Source organism: Salvia splendens, chromosome 2 (assembly GCF_004379255.2).
Source record: "Salvia splendens isolate huo1 chromosome 2, SspV2, whole genome shotgun sequence".
Taxonomy (NCBI): Eukaryota; Viridiplantae; Streptophyta; class Magnoliopsida; order Lamiales; family Lamiaceae; genus Salvia; species Salvia splendens.
This window is the reverse complement of record NC_056033.1, coordinates 858,292-878,059: the sequence shown is the minus strand read 5'-3', so window position 1 is coordinate 878,059 and position 19,768 is coordinate 858,292. Positions and strand designations below refer to the sequence as shown.

The 19,768-nt window shown below is 34.2% G+C and overlaps 4 protein-coding genes and 1 pseudogene across 5 annotated transcripts; 2 read left to right on the top strand and 3 right to left on the bottom strand.

The window, feature by feature from the left end:
• Positions 1 to 3,145: 3,145 nt before the first annotated feature.
• On the top strand, positions 3,146 to 4,281 carry LOC121781930 (ethylene-responsive transcription factor ERF021-like). Its single transcript, XM_042179637.1, has one exon. The coding sequence runs from the start codon at positions 3,509 to 3,511 to the stop codon at positions 4,031 to 4,033; it is 525 nt and encodes a 174-aa protein (XP_042035571.1). The 5' UTR covers positions 3,146 to 3,508; the 3' UTR covers positions 4,034 to 4,281.
• LOC121781912 (pentatricopeptide repeat-containing protein At1g09900-like) lies at positions 3,829 to 7,255 on the bottom strand. 2 transcript variants are annotated; one of them, XM_042179624.1, is made up of 3 exons: positions 5,587 to 7,255; positions 4,633 to 4,721; positions 3,829 to 3,965 (listed from the first exon to the last, which is right to left on the bottom strand). In XM_042179624.1, the coding sequence occupies exons 1-2, from the start codon at positions 7,215 to 7,217 to the stop codon at positions 4,667 to 4,669; spliced, it is 1,686 nt and encodes a 561-aa protein (XP_042035558.1). In that variant the 5' UTR covers positions 7,218 to 7,255; the 3' UTR covers positions 3,829 to 3,965; positions 4,633 to 4,666. The 2 variants fall into 2 exon arrangements, with proteins under 2 accessions (XP_042035558.1, XP_042035562.1); XM_042179628.1 differs by having other exon boundaries at positions 5,617 to 7,255.
• Positions 7,256 to 8,195: 940 nt separating this feature from the next.
• LOC121781904 (cytochrome c) lies at positions 8,196 to 10,414 on the top strand. Its single transcript, XM_042179612.1, has 3 exons — positions 8,196 to 8,481; positions 9,566 to 9,699; positions 10,032 to 10,414. The coding sequence occupies exons 1-3, from the start codon at positions 8,370 to 8,372 to the stop codon at positions 10,122 to 10,124; spliced, it is 339 nt and encodes a 112-aa protein (XP_042035546.1). The 5' UTR covers positions 8,196 to 8,369; the 3' UTR covers positions 10,125 to 10,414.
• Positions 10,415 to 10,516: 102 nt separating this feature from the next.
• On the bottom strand, positions 10,517 to 14,758 carry LOC121781901 (annotated as a pseudogene).
• A 1,680-nt stretch (positions 14,759 to 16,438) lies between these two features.
• On the bottom strand, positions 16,439 to 19,417 carry LOC121770787 (transcription factor bHLH25-like). Its single transcript, XM_042167561.1, has 4 exons — positions 19,208 to 19,417; positions 18,176 to 18,656; positions 17,262 to 17,612; positions 16,439 to 16,640 (listed from the first exon to the last, which is right to left on the bottom strand). The coding sequence occupies exons 2-4, from the start codon at positions 18,650 to 18,652 to the stop codon at positions 16,569 to 16,571; spliced, it is 900 nt and encodes a 299-aa protein (XP_042023495.1). The 5' UTR covers positions 18,653 to 18,656; positions 19,208 to 19,417; the 3' UTR covers positions 16,439 to 16,568.
• Positions 19,418 to 19,768: the final 351 nt, after the last annotated feature.

Sequence of the window (19,768 nt, the reverse complement as noted above, 5' to 3'; positions counted from 1 at the left end):
GCTGCGTGTAAAACCCTAGGGCTGATTTTGTTCGATTTTATTAATTTACGATTATGCCCTGTGGGCCGGATAATGTGGCTTGGGCCCCCCTTGTACAGTTGGACTCATTCTGGTAGAGTTAAATGGGCTAGTTGTGAAAATGGTTATTGGGCTTGAATTGGTTGAAAACCTATTGGGTTAAAAAGGCTATATAATTAGAACTTAAAATTATACTTCGTGGTTATGCAAAGTTAGGCCGAATATCAAGATATAAGTCAATTGATAAGTGAAGAAAAACTCTACGTCTCGTTTTGAATGTTGTTTTAGATAGAATACAAAATATACATTAAAAACGGTGAGTAGAGAAAAAATATTAATGCATCACGTATCCAATAAAACTTACCCTATGAGACTGAATAAGAAGAGACACAAATAAGATACTCCCTCCGTCTCGAACTACTCGCACATTTCCTTTTCGACACGGAGATTAAGGAATGAGTGTATAGCAAAGTCAACAATTGCGGCGGTAGGTGATAATTTTTACTAAAAATTGAAAGAGTGCAAATAACTTGGGACGCCCAGAAATGAAATAAGTGCAAGTAGTCCGGGACGGAGGGAGTACAATAGATGACTAATCAATTGCCATGTGCAACAGATAACAAACAAAAGAACGCTAACTTGATACATAAAAACACAAATCAAACATTAGATACTGACAAAACTAGAAGCAGCCAACAACACAATACAACAATGAATTTAAAGAGACACATGGCATATCCAGCCCACCCGATAAACTATACTAATATTGCTCTCATACTATACTTAAACATGAAACTATGTATGTGGATCTAATGGATTGTCAAAAGGCTTTAAGCCCTCATCAAACATATTTTTTAAAAATTGTTGTGCTAAAATCTCATTAATGATCCGAGTCACCTAAAATATACATTTTCGAACAATTTTTTTGAAAACATAGTGCGTACATGGGTTAATGATGCACTATCAAAATACACCATCACTCCGAGAAGAAAAATATAAACTCATTTACTATAAGGGAAGTCAAGGAGTATAATTCATGTTCCATTCGAAGTGACATATTTTCATTGAATAAGTTTCATTTCAAGTGAACATTCTAAAAAATGGAAACTCCATTCTCTTTATTTAATGATTCTCCACTTAACATACCATACACTAAATCCGCATAAAATATCATTATGAAAAAAGTTTTTGCTTTTAAATGAAACAAATAAAACTTAAATGTATGGAAAAGTTTGTGTATTGGTGTTGGTGCTGGTGCACACACAATAATGAAGAGAAGAAAGCTAAAACTGAGATTTATTTAATAGTGAGCTTAAAAAAATGTGCGAGCTTCACAGGTACGGTGAATGAAGGCATTTCTCTTAGATTTTATTTTGTTTGACATTGTCGGTTGAAAAAGAAGAGAGAATATAGAATTATGTGGGGTTATTACAATGGCATTAATTCTTAAAAAAATAATAGAAAGAAATCTACCTCACCCAAGTAGTTTACAAGATTAAGATATGCCTATGCCCAAATTTTCAAGAAGAAGCCGCGTCTTCCACAGTGATTGGAATCTCAATTCTTATCTTCTTTATTTCTAAGACTTATGTTTGAATCTCCTATTTTATTAATATCATCATGAGTATTATGATCATCAAAGGTATTATAATAACAATTAGAAGCATATTCTCCATATAACTGGTTTGATCATATAATGTTAGTTGTTTTAGTAGTATAATTTTTGTATATATTTATTTATTCATAAATCAATTTAATTGGATTATACTTGTAAGTACGATAGAATATTGAAAAAATACATAAATACTAACAAGTATAATGCTCAATTTCTCAGTACTTAATGATTGTGGGTTATGTTAAAGAGCACGAGAATAATGTACTAATACTCAAGTTCTCTAAAAGTCAAGAGATATGCTAAGAAATTTGTAGAAAACTATTGTAAGCAAATAAGTGATTACGTTAAGATGGGCCTACGATATAATGCAAATTTTATACTACTATAGAAGTATTTTTAGGTTTAAATCCAACCAATATTTCATATGTCGTCATGATCATGTTATTATTACTTAGTTTCAAATGTCTCATGACTCCTTTATTTTTAGACATGAATTAAAAAATTATATATTTTGTTTAAATTCTTTTTTTTAAACGGATCACTGTTTGTGAGAGTGAGTTTGCCTGACCATAGACATTAATTAATATGCGATTTGTTTAAACTTTTTTTCGCAATTTGTGATGATGAGAAAACACATTAACACATAATCATTCATTATATCAAAAGTGTGAAGAAAGATTATAAAATCATTTAATCTTTGAAGTCAAAGATACCATTTAGAAAAGGAGGAACAGAATCAAAAATAACAAAGAATGTTATATAAAAACGGTCGTGTCATTTCCATTGCCGCTGTTAGCAGATTACAAATAAATAAATATAACAAAAATATTAATGAAAAATGTGTTTAAAAAAGACTGAACACTAAATAAAAAGATTAATGGGTGACAGTTAATCACACAATGAAGCTTTGTTAGATACAGCTGTTTGTCATGTAATCCAAAAAATCTTGAAATAAATAAACAGATAAAATCAAAACGTCTCTATTAATAATCCACTTGTTAATGATTAAATACACTAACTCACATTTGACTATTTGAAAATGCAGATAAATAAAGCACGTAAATTTTCACACATGATGAAATTGATTAATTTTTCTAGGGTATAAGCTATTTTCCCCTTTATTTTTGAAAATTTTAGAATATATACTAAAAGTTAACAAATAAATAAAACACGATTGTTAAGCTAAACACTTAAACAGAGCTTGATAACAGAACAAATGAAAAGATAATAATAATAATAATAATAATAATAATAATAAATCAAATCGAATTTATTTTGAAGAGCATACTAGCTTAACAAACGAAAAACAGCAATCACATTGAAATGCAACATCAAGAATTAGACTTCAACTTAATCAAGAAACAAAGAAAAAATTCAAGAAAATCAATATAACTAAATAAAACATTAAAAAAAGGATATTCCGACAGAAAATGATCTAAACAGAGATGGGGTCAAGTTTTAGGTTGCAAGTTTCAACTAAGTAACACAGTAAGGTCAGCAGAGAAATAATTTGAAAATCAAGAACTCTAATCTTTTTCAGTGTGAAACATTCTTATTTTATGAGATCAAAACATCTCTACAACTCCTCAAATCCATACAAAAGTAGGTTAAGGATGACAAGTGTCGGCTAATTATATCCATTAGCAAAATCTCTCAAAAAAATAAAAAAACACTCTCACACACACACACACTCCCACTTTCATGCAACAACGTGGAACCTCACTTCACCAACCAACATTTTTTGAGCTCTTATGCTCACTCCCTCAACTCATTCATGCACTACAACAATTCTCCAACACTCCCCTCTTTCCTATAAAACCATAGCCATGCCCTCCTTTCAAGCTACAGAAAGCACGATTTCCGAGAAACTCAGACATGATCAAAGAGGACAAGAACGAGGGGGCCAGGCCGAGGTACGTAGGCGTGAGGAGACGGAAATGGGGGAGGTGGGTGTCGGAGATTCGCGAGCCTGGGAAAAAGACTCGTATTTGGTTGGGGAGTTTCGACACGCCTGAGATGGCGGCCGTGGCCTATGACGTCTCCGCGTGGTACCTGAGAGGGGCGGATGCACGCATCAACTTCCCGGAGCTGGTGGAGAGCCTTCCAAAGCCTGCCAGTGCTGAAGCAGACGACATCCGCCAAGCGGCTCAGCTGGCCGCCATGCAGCTGGGTGGTGTCGAGCAGTTGGGGGATGCTGATGGCGGTTCTGGTGGGGGTGCTGTCCCGGCTAGGGTGAAGCTGTCGCCTAGCGACATTCAAGCCATCAATGAGGCGCCACTCGACTCGCCTAAAATGTGGATGGAGCTGGGAGGCCCGTCGGGCGTCGGAGAATCTGTCAGTTATGGGGAGTTTGAGATGGAGGAATGGGATGAAACAGAAACTTATTCCATTTGGGACTGATATGGTATAATACTATATACACATATATAATTTAATATATATATGAGCATTTTTTTAGATAGAGATTGGTATTTTAGATATAAACCATGCATCTGCATAAGAGAATTCATGTTGACTAGAATGTGAGATCAGGATCTTACATTATTTGTTTCAAGGGCCACTTTTTAGGCCACATTTCTAACAAGAATTTATTGTATTACTATCTTTATAGGAGATTCAGATGAAGCTAATATATTTCTGTTGCTCAAGTCAAAGCTCTTCCTCTCTTTAGTTCAATTTCCTATTTTATTTTCAGATGGCATTATCACTTTCATTGTTTATTTCTGAGCTAATACTTATCTTCACTTAGCTTAAGCCAGCGTTTCTATATAACTCGATTTCATGTTCTTACTCGAACAGCTTGTTTATCTAGGCTGGTTAATCATAAATTGGTGTATAGCTCGAGATGATTATATGTACGATACAGTCTATACTCCCTTTACATATTTTACTAGCACATATTGGTAGCCAACATTAGCTATGCGAGTACTTGATGGTAAAAAAAGAGATGTAACTTTTTTGTAACCTCAACAAGAAAAGATCCATAACCAATTGATTACCTTGATGTCCTTGAGGTTGTTGACGAGAAGGGTACTATCGACCTTCAGGCAGCATCGTTCCTTTTGCTAGTATAAGATTGAAATTGCACCTGAATCAACAAAATTACTTTCTTCAAAGACAACAAATGGAGTAAATACAAAAATCAAAGGTAATTAAGACACTATGGAACCAAGCTTGTAAATATCATGTGAATTGTTGGATAAGAACTGTCAATCCATGGGAGAGGAGAACTGTAGAGATGCAAACATCATGATTCAATGACACTACAAAGAGTTGGTAATAGACTAACCAAGTGAGAAATAATCAATGAAAGAACACAAAATACTCGGGATTTGCAGTAGCTCAAACATGATAACAAAATAAAGTCATATAAAGTTCAAATTGCAAAAGAAACCAAGATATAAAAATATGACATAAATGAAATAATGAGAAATGCAATAAAAGCATGAAGAATTATACATCTAGAAAGTAAAACATACTACAGATATGATCATATGAGAAAATAATTAATGAATTAAAAGTGACATAAAACTACTACAACAATAAGGACAAAAATAAGAAGAAATAGGAGATACACAAGAATGACAGCTACCATATTCTCCAATGCACCAAATGGAAATGATTTAATTGCATAGTTCCAAACTACTTCATGAAGACAATTTCACTATGCGAGGAACTGGTTTCCAGTAAGACTGAAAAATGACCTTGCATAGCCTCACTAGTAGTATTATTACGTAGCTAGAAATCTTACCAACTATTAACATTATGCAATATCACAGTTCAATGGTACAAGTCAAAATTTGTATATGCCAAAATTTTATCTATTGTGCAATACTGAGTCCAGCAAGAAACAGAAGATAAAGGAGAAAGATAGTCAACTATGTGATCACTTAGCATTCTCATTTCATCAAAATTGTGACAGTGGACAAGACTGACAGCCCGACAAGACTCACGAATATGCTACGTGAGGATTGAATACAAACTTGAAGTGCCTGCTTTCCAAGTCTCTTGCTAGATTTCCCCTCCCAGTTCTTCTAAGTTGCTTCACAACTTTCATGTAAATGCTGAAATTCGGCCTTAGACCTTTTCCCATCATGTCCACAAGAGTGTTCTGAGCACTCATGATATGACCTTTTTCCAAATAAAGTTTGGCCATTAAACTGTACATTATATTGCTAGAGGTCTTATCAACAGCACTTGCATAAACAACATGCTTGTATGCTGCCTCATATCTTTCTGCAGCAAACATAGTCTTAATGATGCAAGCATGAGTAGACAGTCGAGGCTGAACCCCTTGAGCCACCATTTGATCAAGAATCCGGTGAACAGCATCCATATTGCCTAAACTACAAACGGAATTGATAAGAATCTCAAATGTTATTGCATCAAAAGGGATGTCGTTTTCTTTCATCTCATCAACCAGTTGTAAGACTTCAGCGATCTTGGAATTCTTCCATAAGCTTCCAAGAAGATAGTTATACACAGTGGTAGTATGTGCGCAACGAGCTTGTCTCATCCCTCTGATTATACCATGTGCTTCTTCTATAAGACCACTCCTGCACATCTCACGGATGAAAAGGAGAGAACACGACTGCTTGCTCCCGGAAATGCTGATGACATGCTTAGCCATTTCAAACAAATGAAACTTACAGAACATCTCAATCAAGGCACAAACACCAGAACACTGAAATGATCCCCCAACTTCATTCAACAAATCCAACACTATATTAGTGGATTCCTTCAATGAAGCATCTGCAGATGCCAACATGGGTAAAAACCCAAAAGCCTCATAAGTCAGGCAAATCTTTTCACACCCGAACTTCCTAAACCACGCCTGCATTGTTCCAGAGTCCCCCAACCTTCCGAGGTTATCAATGAGCAAACTACAAACACGAGAATCCTTCTGCAGCTTAGGATTATTACTCCAAATCCACTCAAAGAACCTCAATCCATGTACCTTCCCAGAATTCAAGAATTCAAAAATCTCAGTAATGGAGTATGCATTCAGTCTATGGCGTATCATATTTAACCTAGACTCCAAATCCTCTCCATTGCTCCTAATCATACCAACAACTTCCAAAACAAAATCAAGTCGGTAAATTTTTTCACTCTTCACAACAGAACCAGAAGCAAACGAGCTATTTGATGATGATGATACAGAGTAGTATCTAACCATTTTCCCACAACTAAGCCAATCAAATTTACTACACACACTGTGGTAACTATGTGTTGATAAAACCAATGATTCAATCGCAACTTTTGAAGGAATCCAACAAAAGGAGCCGCCGAAAACATTATTCTTGACATATGAAGACAGCTTAATTTGAACCGAATGCAATCCAAAATGAAGATTTGAGGAAGACCCAGAAGAGGAAGTGCTTAAAACTGGCGTTTTTCGAAGTGAGCGTGGTTCAGAAGGGATAAATGCATACAACCCAATTGAAGAATGGCGCAAAAAAATTATTGTATTTACATATACTGAAAACAGATATTTGGGGGTTAGGGTTTTTGGAGAGAGTGATGAGCAGTTTAAGCAGTACCTGAAGAAATTCTGATTAGGGTAAAATTTGTTAGAGAATCTCATTTTTCACTCACTGCAATCCATCTTGTTCGATATTTGATTTTGAGAGACAGAGCAGCAGAAAGGGACAAAAATGTAATTACAAATTTCTTCGTAGGGTTCTTTGTAATTTCGGAATGTAATTAAAAAAAACCCGGAAACCGAATATCCGAACCGAACCAAACCGAAATTTTGAAATTCGGTTCGGTTATTTCAATTTTTCGGTTCGGTTCGGCTTTGAAAATACAAAAATTTCGATTTTTCAGTTCGGTTCGGTTCGGGCGAAGAAAAAAACCGAATAACCAAATAACCGAATTTATTTAATTATTTATTTTATTATATATATGTTACTATTATTTAATTATAACTAAAAGTAAAAGCCCTAATTGGAAACTCACGTTTCTGAATTCTGAATATGGATTAGAGATATTATCATTTTTATCATGTTATGTTTTGTAGGTTGAAAATTTATATGTTTATGTACTGTTTTCTTTCTCTCCAGATTTTCGGTTTTTAATTCGGTTTTCCGGTTTTTTATATAATTTCGATTTTTCGATTTAGTTCGGGTTTTTATGTTCGGTTTTCGGTTTTTCGGTTTTCAGTTAGGGCGAAAAATCGAACCGAAACCCGAATGCACACCCCTAAGTAAGATACAATCACAAATCTACAATTGAATTATTTTTCTAATTACAAAGAGTGAACTACTTTATTTCTTAATTTTTTTAATTATTTAAAATATAAGCTCTCAATTAAACAAACAAAACACAAGTATTATTTTGCAAATATGAATTTAATGTTATGAATCAACAAATGTGAGTATATCATTTTATTAAAATCGATTGAAATGGTAAAAGCGAAAATCTATTTAGATTTTAAATACTTCAGGAAAGAAGAAAAGAAAAATAGGAGAAAGAGAATGAAAAATATCAGTAGAAATTTCTAGAAAAGAAATCAAACTTAAAATTATAATACACCGCCAGCAAAGAACACGCGAGAGGGGCTTACGCACACCACGTTCTCTTTTCATTTCCCACGCATTTTCATACATATATATATTCTCCCCTTCTTGGTCTCCGCAAACCCTAGAAATTTCTCTTCGAGAGATTCTCGCTCTTTCTCTAAATTCTAGCGAATAGCATTCCATTTTCGGACCTTTCCGGAAAAATCTGAATTGAGATGGCGTCGTTTGATGAAGCGCCGCCTGGAAACAAGGCCGCCGGAGAGAAGATTTTCAAGACCAAGTGTGCTCAGTGCCACACAGTCGACAAAGGAACTGGCCACAAACAAGGTATAGATGACCTGAATCTATTTCTGAGCTCGCCTGCGTTCGATTTGTAGATCTGATCTGTTGCTTAATTTTTTTATGAATCGTTTTATTGCTTTGATGTTTGATTGCTGGTGTTTGTTTGTTTTACTGTTTCATTGGTTGGATTTAGTGAGATCTTGTGTTGAATTATTGTGATCTTGCCTTTCATATGCTGAACTAGAGATTGGAATTGTGGAAATCATGAATAAATTAGTTGCAGAGGTATAGAATTTTACTTCTTAATTCGAGTGTGTAAAACTTACTATATTTAACCTTGAAATATTAATACTATTATTTTTGTATGTTACTCCCTCCGTTTCACTATAGTTGAAGTGAAACTTTTCGGCACGGAGTTTAAGAAATGGATGTTGAGTGTGTTGAATAAATAGATAAAATAAGTAAGAGAGAGAAAAATGTGGAGAGAATAAAGTAGAAAGGAAAAAGTAAGAGAGAGTAAAGTAAGAAAGAGAAAATAATACGGAAATGACTCAACTATGAAGAAACTTCCCGAAATGGAAAAATGACTCAACTATGAAGAAACTTCTCTAAATGGAAAAATGATTCAACTATGAAGAAACGGAGGGAGTAGTAGATTGGATCTGCTGTTTGGGTTTAATATCTGATGCTAAATTAGGCGTCGTCAAATACAGAGTATAAATCAATCACAAAACCTGTGTATATTATGTTGAAATCCATGGCAAATGGAGCAATATTGTAGCTCACTAGATGTAGGATCTCTAAGGACTACATACGCTGCCTCGTTTATAAGGTTTTAGTTGGGAGATTGATAAATGAATGCACTAGGCAAGCACAGATAAGAATGTTAATGGTGTGCACCTTTTTCTACCTCAATATTTGTTGCCTTTGTCATTGTTAGACTTTGATCTTTGTGCATTTATTATATACACATGTACAAGGCAGTTTATATTGTTTGACACTTGACATAAGTTTTCATGTGGTGAATATACCATGGACATTTTTGAGTGATGATTGAAAAAGTTGCATTTATTCTTTTGGAGCATTTGTTTTATTTTGAATGCTGGGATTAAAAAGCTTGAATTTGCAGGACCTAACCTAAATGGTCTCTTTGGGCGGCAGTCTGGAACTACCCCGGGTTACTCGTACTCTGCTGCTAACAAGAACAAGGCTGTGACGTGGGAAGAGAAGACCCTGTATGATTACTTGTTGAATCCCAAGAAGGTGAGTTTGTTTGGAAAATTGACAAATTCAGTACTTTAAAATGTTTGTGGGTTTCTATTAGGATGTCTGCATATCTTTTCATTTATCTCCTTGTCAACATAATCTTCTTATTTTTCGCACTTTGCAAGGATCACCTACTCTGGCATACATGATTAGTTAGGAAAGTGATCAAGTGATATATCATCAGTTCAACTAAGAAAATTAAAGCCTAAAAAGAATGCTGGGACTGACTTCTTCATCTTTCCTTCTGACTAGACGTCACCTTTATTGTAGTCTACTTTTAAGTTATCTTTGTAATTTATATCGATTTTTTTTAAATCTTGTTCCTGCAGTACATTCCTGGGACGAAGATGGTTTTCCCAGGATTGAAGAAGCCTCAGGACCGTGCTGATCTCATTGCATACCTGAAGGAGTCCACAGCTTAAGCACACATCATGGTTATGTCTTTTTGCAGTTGAGAGCCACATTTTACCTTTTTGAGTAGCAAAAAAACACAAATACTCTACTAAATAATTCTTTGGAATACCTTCTGAAGTCCCTCTTGCAAGAGGTAATAGTTTTTGTCAGATGGAAATAAATTTGAGTGGTCTATGCCTATCTAGATACTAAACTTAAAGCTATGTTTGCTTGACATTCTTTTCGACTTCTGGTCTGTAAAAAATCTGGAGTACATTCTCTTTCTTATTGATAAGAAACCATTTATTTCCAATTGATAGATACTTTAGTCTTTGTGGTAATGAACAACTATTTACTGCAACCAATGTTATATTTTGATGGCATGGACAGCATACAAATGTTATCAATGAAATCTGAGGGGTTAATGAAACAACTTTTTACTGCAACCAAATATAAGATCACTTAATTTTAAGAGGATATAGAAATCTATAAGATCACAACACTTACTCATCCCTACATGTTTCAACCACTTCCGATATCTGGAAATTTGAAAACATACCAATATAGTTCACTTGCAACAAGCCCTGATTTTTATAAATAAATGTCGTTGCTGCCTTTCATTTCTTCAATGCTCGACTTTCTATTGTGACGGGCGGCGAAGTCCTGGGATCTGAAACAAGAATTTGAACAGCGCATCAAGAAAGCTGTGATAACATGCATATGGCCGAAATTCATTTTATATGATGTTGACATTAAGATTACTAGTATGCTCTAAATAGATTTGTAAGTACTAACCACAACTCCATGAGGGCTAATCCGATTGTGCGATATAAAATTGAGGATCAGATTGGCAAATTCATCCGGCACATCCTCCTGTGATTCTCGAACATGTGAGCAACTATGAAGACAGCTAAAATATAAGACAAGATCGAAGAATGAGGCTTTGACGAATCAGACCTGTATGGCATGGCCGGTGTGTCTAACCACCACCATTTGAAATTTTCCTTGCATTTGGCCTATTGTGAGAGTTCTGAGACAAAAAAAATCAAAATCATGTAGCTATTCAAATAATATGAGTACAATTTCTTAACATTGGGTCGTTGACTGACAATCATCGATTCAACTATTCTATAACCAAAGTGAAAATTACATCATTAATTACTCAGAATAACAGGGGCAAGCATGTTAAACTTTCCAACTCATACTGGCAACATATGCAGAAAGATCGGGGGTTACCAGATCAAATATAAATGTGACTTCACGAGTGTTGGACGTATATTACTGGGGCAATCTTATGAGACTGGATGTATTATAAGAATAATATTTTAAAAAGTTGAAAGGACTAACTTGTCAAGCCTATCAGTTCCTGCGAGAAGAAAGAGTTTTGGTACAGGACTAGCCAAAAACTTCTCTGAAAGACCTTCATACCTGAAACAAATAACTCCATAGTCAGAGTGAACTTCTGATGAAATGCAAATTATTTCTGAAATGTGAATGCAATGAGAAACGCCTAAACAGAGTGAGTAAAAAACTGAAGTCTTCAAGATAATGACAACAAATACATTTGAACATTAGCATGCAGAGGAGAATGATCTTACTACCATCCTCTCCAATATTGTTCAGTTTCTACCAGCCTAGCTCAGTGGGTATAGCTGCAGATCCAGCATGACTAACTCGTTTTAGTTCAATGGGTAGATCATATAATCAGTGTCAGGCATGCTTACAACAGAAGGGTGAAGAAGAACACAACTTATAAAGGAAAAACACAGTAGAACAGCTCACCATTTTCTTGAATCATCATAGATTAGTGTACTAGGGATAGAGCACGAGCAGAATCGATGTTTCTCAAAGATCCTCCTTTGATATTCCATTCAATCTAACAAGACAGGACAATCACTGTTACAATTTCTATCAGAAGAAATACAAAATTCATAGTGGAACTATGCCGAAGTAGATATATCCAAGAGTTGGAGTTTTTCTCTTTGATTTGTTTGTACTAATTAATTTTCAGCATCTTGCTTATCCCTTGAAAGACGATGGGAGGAGGTGTCAAATCACACACAATGAACCACATTTTAGAAAGGTAAAGCTTATAGTTTTCTGTTATAATCAATAATTACTATCACAAATCTTACTAGAAATGAATGATGAAGGAATCAAGCAACATTTCGTACTTTTGCTTTTCAAACTTTTAAAGCTATAATCTCTTTGATAGACCAAAATATCAGAGGACATTGTCCATCAACTGATGGTTAAGGAAACATTATCATGTGGAGTACTTGATACTGCTAGCAAAGTTGAGTACACCACACTGAACTGAACTAACAACAGAATATTACCGCTTTCTCAATGCTGGAGAAATGTTACATTCGATTTGATAAGATCTGCTGCATATGCATTAATGAAGCCATTGCTGTACCCTGAGATATTATGCAGCTAAAGGATCACATACACCAAACATTTGGAAGTCAACCTCAACAGCATTAAAAAAACATGAAGAGCTAAGCTAACCTCAACAACATCCACAACAACCAGCGCAGCCAGGCTAGGAAGAACTTTCTTTGCAGCAATATGAACAGCAAGTGCACCTCCCATACTACATTATATGCATTGGATGAAATTCAACTAGTAATTGAAAAATTAAGAGCAGAAAAATCATCGATGACAAAGAAACACAAATGCCCAAGCTAATCAAAAACAATAATCCAGATTCCAGCATTTGCCATTTTATTGACAACTGAGCATTAAAATTCTGGCTAGTCAGAAGGAGAAAGACAGGACTTCAAAGCTTGCTCAGAGATAGAATATTTGCATGTTATTTGTTAAGATTTTGATTATCAAGATTTAGTGACCATTCTCAACGCCAAGTGAAGTTACATTTCGTTCTATCATAGATATACTACCTGTGGCCAACCATCACAATTGCTGGAGGAGAATCCCCATACATTGTCTTCACAACAGCCACTACATCATTGCAAAGAGTCTGCATTTATTGGTGAAAATGTCAATACAGAAAAAGTTTAGACTAGAATGTCCAATGTTGATCTTAGAACATAAAAATACTTTATATCAAAATACATTGTAATCAACTTAGGTTGAAAGAAATAGATACCTCAATAGATAGATCTAAATCATTCTCAGTGTATGACTTCCCATGTCCCCTCAAATCCAATGCTACTACTCTAGCTTTCTCTTTAATTAGTTTTGCTGACAGAGCAAATGAGAGCCTGGTGAAAATTGTTGAACAAAACATACAATTTAGGACCAACTAAATTTTCTGCAAGAAAGTTAAGTTTTTTAAAGTTCAAAGCTTTAAAACATAAGAAATCAATATTTTCACTAATAAGAGAAACATATGAGTTCATTAGCTAAAAGGCGAGCTGTTGATCTACCCTGAATAACCCCCACCATGGAGACATAGAACAACTGGACCCTCATTCCCTGCCTTATAGAAGTGAAATACCTGAAGCAAAGAGACCAAAGGAAGCTTTTAGAATTACAATATGAAAAAAGAAAATTCATAAATTAATTAAAAATATTATGCCACTCACATTTTCAGAGTCTGGGATGTGAACATCATCTTCTTGGTCAAAGTAGTTTGACCAATCTAATGGTGCATACTTTTGTGATGAAGTCCTACAAGTTAAAACCACAAACAAAACATCAGTAGTAAGAATAAGACAAATAAGTGATCTATTTATGAGGCCCGGGTCTAAAAATAGTAAGCACAACAAGAAAGTATGCAAATCAACAAAGCCGACAGGAAATGCAAAAAAACTTTATGCCAGTTTAAAGTTCAGCACCAAAATTACTTATGACCTAGCTCCATTAGAATATTATAGATAAATTACTGCAGCAGTTCAAGCAACCAACTTACCTACCTGCTTATTTATTAGTTCCCCTAAGACCGTTTCCGGTTCACCAAAACAATCAATTTTCCTGAAGTAGCCAGTACGCCTTGACCTAATCAATCAAACTGTTCATCAATATGCAATTCTTCCATTTTTATAATTCTATGGGGAAAGTTTTTCAGTTCATTAACTTATATCACTCTTATGACAAACTTGTATGGGGAAACTTCTTCATTCACTAGCAACTAAAATCACTCTTATCACAAACTCTCACCGAGGATCATATGAAAAATTCCACTCTGATGCCACAAATCATAAGTTGAGTAAGAATTAACACGCCAGAGGATATTAGTAAATTACCGCATCTGAGTACTGCTCATAAATACTTCAAACATTTTCACCACAGCAAAAAAACAGCATTATTAAATGTAGTACTATCTAATGATAATTGGTACACTACCACAATAATACAATTACAATCGAAGCTCAAACAGAACCGAACGATTCATATTCATATTTCGAACAGAACGAATCACAACCAGAAAATATAAAAACTCATCAACAAGTTCAGATTCTAAACAAAAAACAACTGAATCATAAACCGTTACTAATAGCATACATTAGTAAAAAAATCGCGAGAAAGTAACGCGCACATACTGAATTGGAGGACGATCAGGCTTGGAAGAAAAAGCCGATGGAGATTTGCTAGCACTCTGAGCGGCAGTTCCACCATTTTGCGAATCCTCTTCAGGAAGCGAGCTTAGATTTGACGATGAATTCTCCATTTCTTTGATCACTCAATAATCTGCGAAAAAAACTTAATCTCTGCTACTCTTTTGTTGGTCATTTGATGTTAAATTTTGGGCTGCATATATATGGGCCCTACTAAGGCTGAACGAATCTAAAGCCCAACTGGAATTTGAAGTATTAATCAGGCCCAATAAGCCTTAAATTACATCCTTTATAACTCAATATAATGTTATACTCCTATTATACACGTGATATATTGTTGTGCTGTAAAACTACAAATATAATACTACTCCATGATAATACTGTTCATATTTTAAGGGGTGACGTATGGATTTAGATTTGTCCAAATGAGAGCATATCAACTCAATTTTTTAAAAAAATAGTACTATATACACAGACCACCTAATCCAAATATAAGAGACAAGTGCATAAAACAATCATTATTTAAAATACTATTCTAAGTCCTATGAAAAGAAGACTCAACCACTACTTAGATTGACACCTAATATGATTTCCACTTGTTCATACTTCTATAAATGTCAAAGTCTACCCTTGAATTGTTTCACTTTCAATAATGAAAAGTAATGTGTATGAATGTATTTATACTATAAGCGTAAAAATAGTTGACTGAAAATATAATTTTGCTTCATGTAGTAAAAGGGTGTCTAATTTGTTCTAAGCAAGACAATTAAGGTGGTATGGATACGGATACCATTTCACTTTTTGGAAAATGATTCATACTTTACTTATATCTCAACATTATAAACAGCTCCTATTATGGAAAAATGTTTTTTTTTCAATATAGTGATATTCGTAGTAGTATCATTTTTCCAGTAAAAACGCATTATCAACATTCATTCTCTAGGTGAAACATGTTCTATACCCCCTCCGTCCCTAAAGAATATGCACTTTGGGATCGACACGAGTTTTAGTGGAGAATGAGTCCCACTTAATAGAGAGAAAATACTTTTGAAAATTAGAAAGTGCATATTCTTGTGGGACGAACTAAAAAGGAAATAATGCATATTCTTGAGGGACGGGGGAGTATTTCTTGGAAGGATGAAGTTTTAGTTTATGAATAGTAACAAATATGTACATCCTAATCATTGGTAACAACTTTCATTATACAAGTATTTCGAATTTTATAGTAAATATAAAAGGGATTATTTGCTTGTAAATACGTAATATTTTCTTGTCCTGGAGATTTTTTATTATCTAATCTAAATACACGAATTTTGGTAATTTATGATTTTTAACCAAAAGTAATTTTTTTATAAACTGAATCTGATGTGTTCACGGAAAGGTCAGTATAGGAAAAAAAATCAACTGTCACTAAACGACATCGATTTTAATAGAATAAGGTCATTTGCTTGTAAATACACAAACTTTTGATATTTTCTAGAACCTCCCTCAAATGAATTGTTCTAGTTTTTCCCGACGAAATAGTTTTCTTTGAAATGATTAATTGTTCATCACTTTGTTTGAAACTTGGGTATGGGTTTTATAAGCAAATGTTTCTCCAGTTTGATCATAATAAACTAGAAAGAAATCAAAAGCATCTCCGAATACGTTTCCTCACAACTTCATAATAGTATTTCTTAACTGAATATGTAAAGAAAAGAAGTAGAAAACAATGGGGAAAAAGTAGGAGATGGTTGCATGGAAACGCGGAAACCCTTTTTGTAGTGGGAGATTTATGTATGTATGCTTAAAATTAAACCCACAATGAAAAGTTGTGCAACTTTGAAAAACTATTGTTACTGCTCAATTAAAACGTGCTATTAATACAAATGAATGTAAGAAAAAAGCGACAGCTATATATGTATAATTAGTGCCTCGAATTAGGGATATTTCTTGTCTTCTTTTTCTTCCTTAGATTTGTCCAACAACAGCTTGCAGGTGGTCAACAATGTCCTTCACTGTCCCACTAAATTCGCTCCTCATCTGCATTATTATAATACATATAAATATATAAGATCACTTAATTTTAAGAGGATATAGAAATCTATATAGTTTTAGCTGAATTAACAGTTTAGGCACGATCTTATAATATATTGTAATTCAAATAATATTTGTTTTGCAATTACTACATCTACTATTTTAGCTGATTCAAATTAAAAGAAGTAGATTCATTCGTAGAAATTAGGGATGATGTATTGAAAAGAATTAGAAGATGGTGATATAAACGCAATGTTTCAAAAGTAATGTAAAATAGTACTCCTAGTAACAAATTCGGATAAATATTGCGTTCTTTCTGGAAATTAAAATCAGGCATAAAATTAAGTTTAGTTAGCATTTGATACATAAAAAGAATGAATTCAATAAATTGATGAGCAAGTTCTTTAAGAAAAAGTTGAACTATTTGCAATAAAAGGGTTCTGGATAATCCTTAATTAATTTTCAACAATAATCTTTTCTACATTTGTCCTTGGCTTTCTAAAGAATCGATTTATATCTGATCAATTCAATGGACATTATTCCTAATCAGTCATTTACCCATGATAATCATATACTATTAAGTAAAATGCATTAGGCAAAGTTATAAAATATAGTACTAGAAATTACCTCAGCAAGAATTGTGACATCTAGAGCTGCTTGTCCAAACGGCATGATTCTAATGTCTGCAACATTAAGATGTAACCTTTCCATTTCACATGGAATTCTTGACATCAACCCCATTTGTTTCTTGCAACACATTTTTATCAGGACATGCCTCTCCCTCACTCTTGCACTAATCTCTGTCGATACTAATTCGCAGTCTCCATTCAAGGGATCCTCATTGTACGAGACGCTGACACTATCTTCTCGTGGCGCGCCTATGGAACGTGCCATGGCTTCGTTTTCGAGCACATTAACTCTCTCTTGAAGCGACTTCAAATGGTGTATAGCATCTTCGAGTAGAGATGCCTTGTCCAACTAAACAAAATAGAGATTTACCAAAATTGGTTCACTTGTTAATTCGATTTCTCATCATATGTAAATAGTCACTATATATATAAGAATTTTGTGTACATAAATACTATACTTATTTTCCTTTTGTTAATCCCATTTACTAAATTTCGAACTTATGAAGACACAACACGATTGGTAAGACGATAAAAGAGCTTAGTGAGGATGGGGTTCCACGATTTTGTGATCTAAAGTAATATCTATAGTCTATAGATAAGAAAAATTAATGTATATATATAGTAGTTATTTCTTATCCCTTTTAATCACAAACAAATTTTCAAATTTTTTAAGATCAAAATGACATTTTTTGACGTACGAGATTAATAACAGTGAGGTTTGAACCTTAGACATCGATACTTACAAAATGAAGTGTACCACGTTATAGTATCTTTTTATTAACTGATCATTATCCAAATTAACTAAATTAGGTTAAAATAAATTAACTAGAAACATCTGTTTCCCCTAAATGAATAATTTCAAGAAGATAAGCTCGTGTTATCAATATAACTTAATTTAATTAAATTAATTACCTTCTTCAATCCCGGCACAACTTTAGAAAGAGCGATGAAGAGCTGCCGTAATTCCTCACGCCGTTTCCTCTCCGCCATGAGATGATCCTGAGCTTGCAACGGCGTTCTCGTCGCCGTCAAACCCCTCTCTCTTTTACCAAATTCATCGTCTTCTTTAGAAGAAGACGAGAAGCTTATGATCTGCGGCGTTAGGTTATCATCACAATCTGCATTCGCCGGAGAAAACGGCAAAAACCTCTCATTCTCAAAAGAAATCAGCTGTGGAGCTTCAACAGCAGCAGAAATTGTTGAAGAACTCGGCATATTCATCGTTTCCTCACAATTCCATGAATTAATCAAGCTCGTTGAGCTCATCCTCAGCTGATCGCCGGCGGAGGCGCCGTCGCCGTGAGAAATTTGGTTGGTGGCGCTGCTGCTGGAGTAGATCTCTGCTAGAAAAGGGTTGAGATAGGAGAATTCGTCGTCCAATATTTCCATAGCCCTATATGTCAACAAATTTAATTACTTTAATTAAGCAATTCATATGATTAGAAATTAAATTACATGAACTATATATACCTAATCATCAATTTTTTTGGTTTTCAATTAAGTAGAGAAAACTCACAATTTTCTCAATTCTTCGGAGGTCGATGTGGAATTTTGAATATACCTTTGGAAAACTAGCGATGATACCTTTCTAAAATTTAATGGTATGTGATACATGAATTCAAATTCTTGCAAAAATGAAAAATGTGCAACGATTTTCATTGGTTTTATGACCATTTTTTTGTGAGCAAAACCAAACGCTTGGGATTGTTCGATTTGTAAGATTATATCTTATGATTGAATATGTATTGTGTTTGGTTAATGAGATTGGATAATCAAGTGATAATTAGTCATGATAACCGAATAATAGCTTTGGATACTAATAAAAACTTCGTATCTTCAAATTTCACACCAAACCAAAAGGATGAAGTTTTTCTAAATTTCAAAAATTGTTATTCATGTACTATTAATTTTTTTTTTACTAAAATACAAGTGTTTGAAATTTACCTGGAAATTAAAACAAGCTTTGAAATTTCTTCTTCTTCTTCTCCCCCCCTCTCTCTCTCTCGCACACACAGATGACAGATGAGATGGCACAGGGGAGTAAGCTTCAGACAGATTATATTCTTGGTCTGATGAAACGGTCGGAGATATATATATGTATACGTGTGCAGAAATAGGTATACGCACACACGTGTGAACGGGGATTGGACGGTAGAAATGGAGGCGCATAAACTCAATGGAGAGCTCTATACATATAGATACATAGATGTGTACACATATGTTTATGTTTAAGTCAAAGGAAATGGAAGTTTCATGGGGGCAATCATTATCACTTGTTACTTTTGGGATTATATGCAAATTAATTCAACGCGTTGATGTGAAATTTTTTATTTCTATATTTGTGACGCACATGATTGATTATCGTAATTACCTAAAGTTAGTTAGCGTGTTCTATTTTTTCAACAGTGGAGACTGGAGCATATAACTTCTCCTTATATTGATAGTTATATTCATGATAATAATTGTTGAGAAAGGAGAATTAAAAAGAATATGAAATTAACTCAC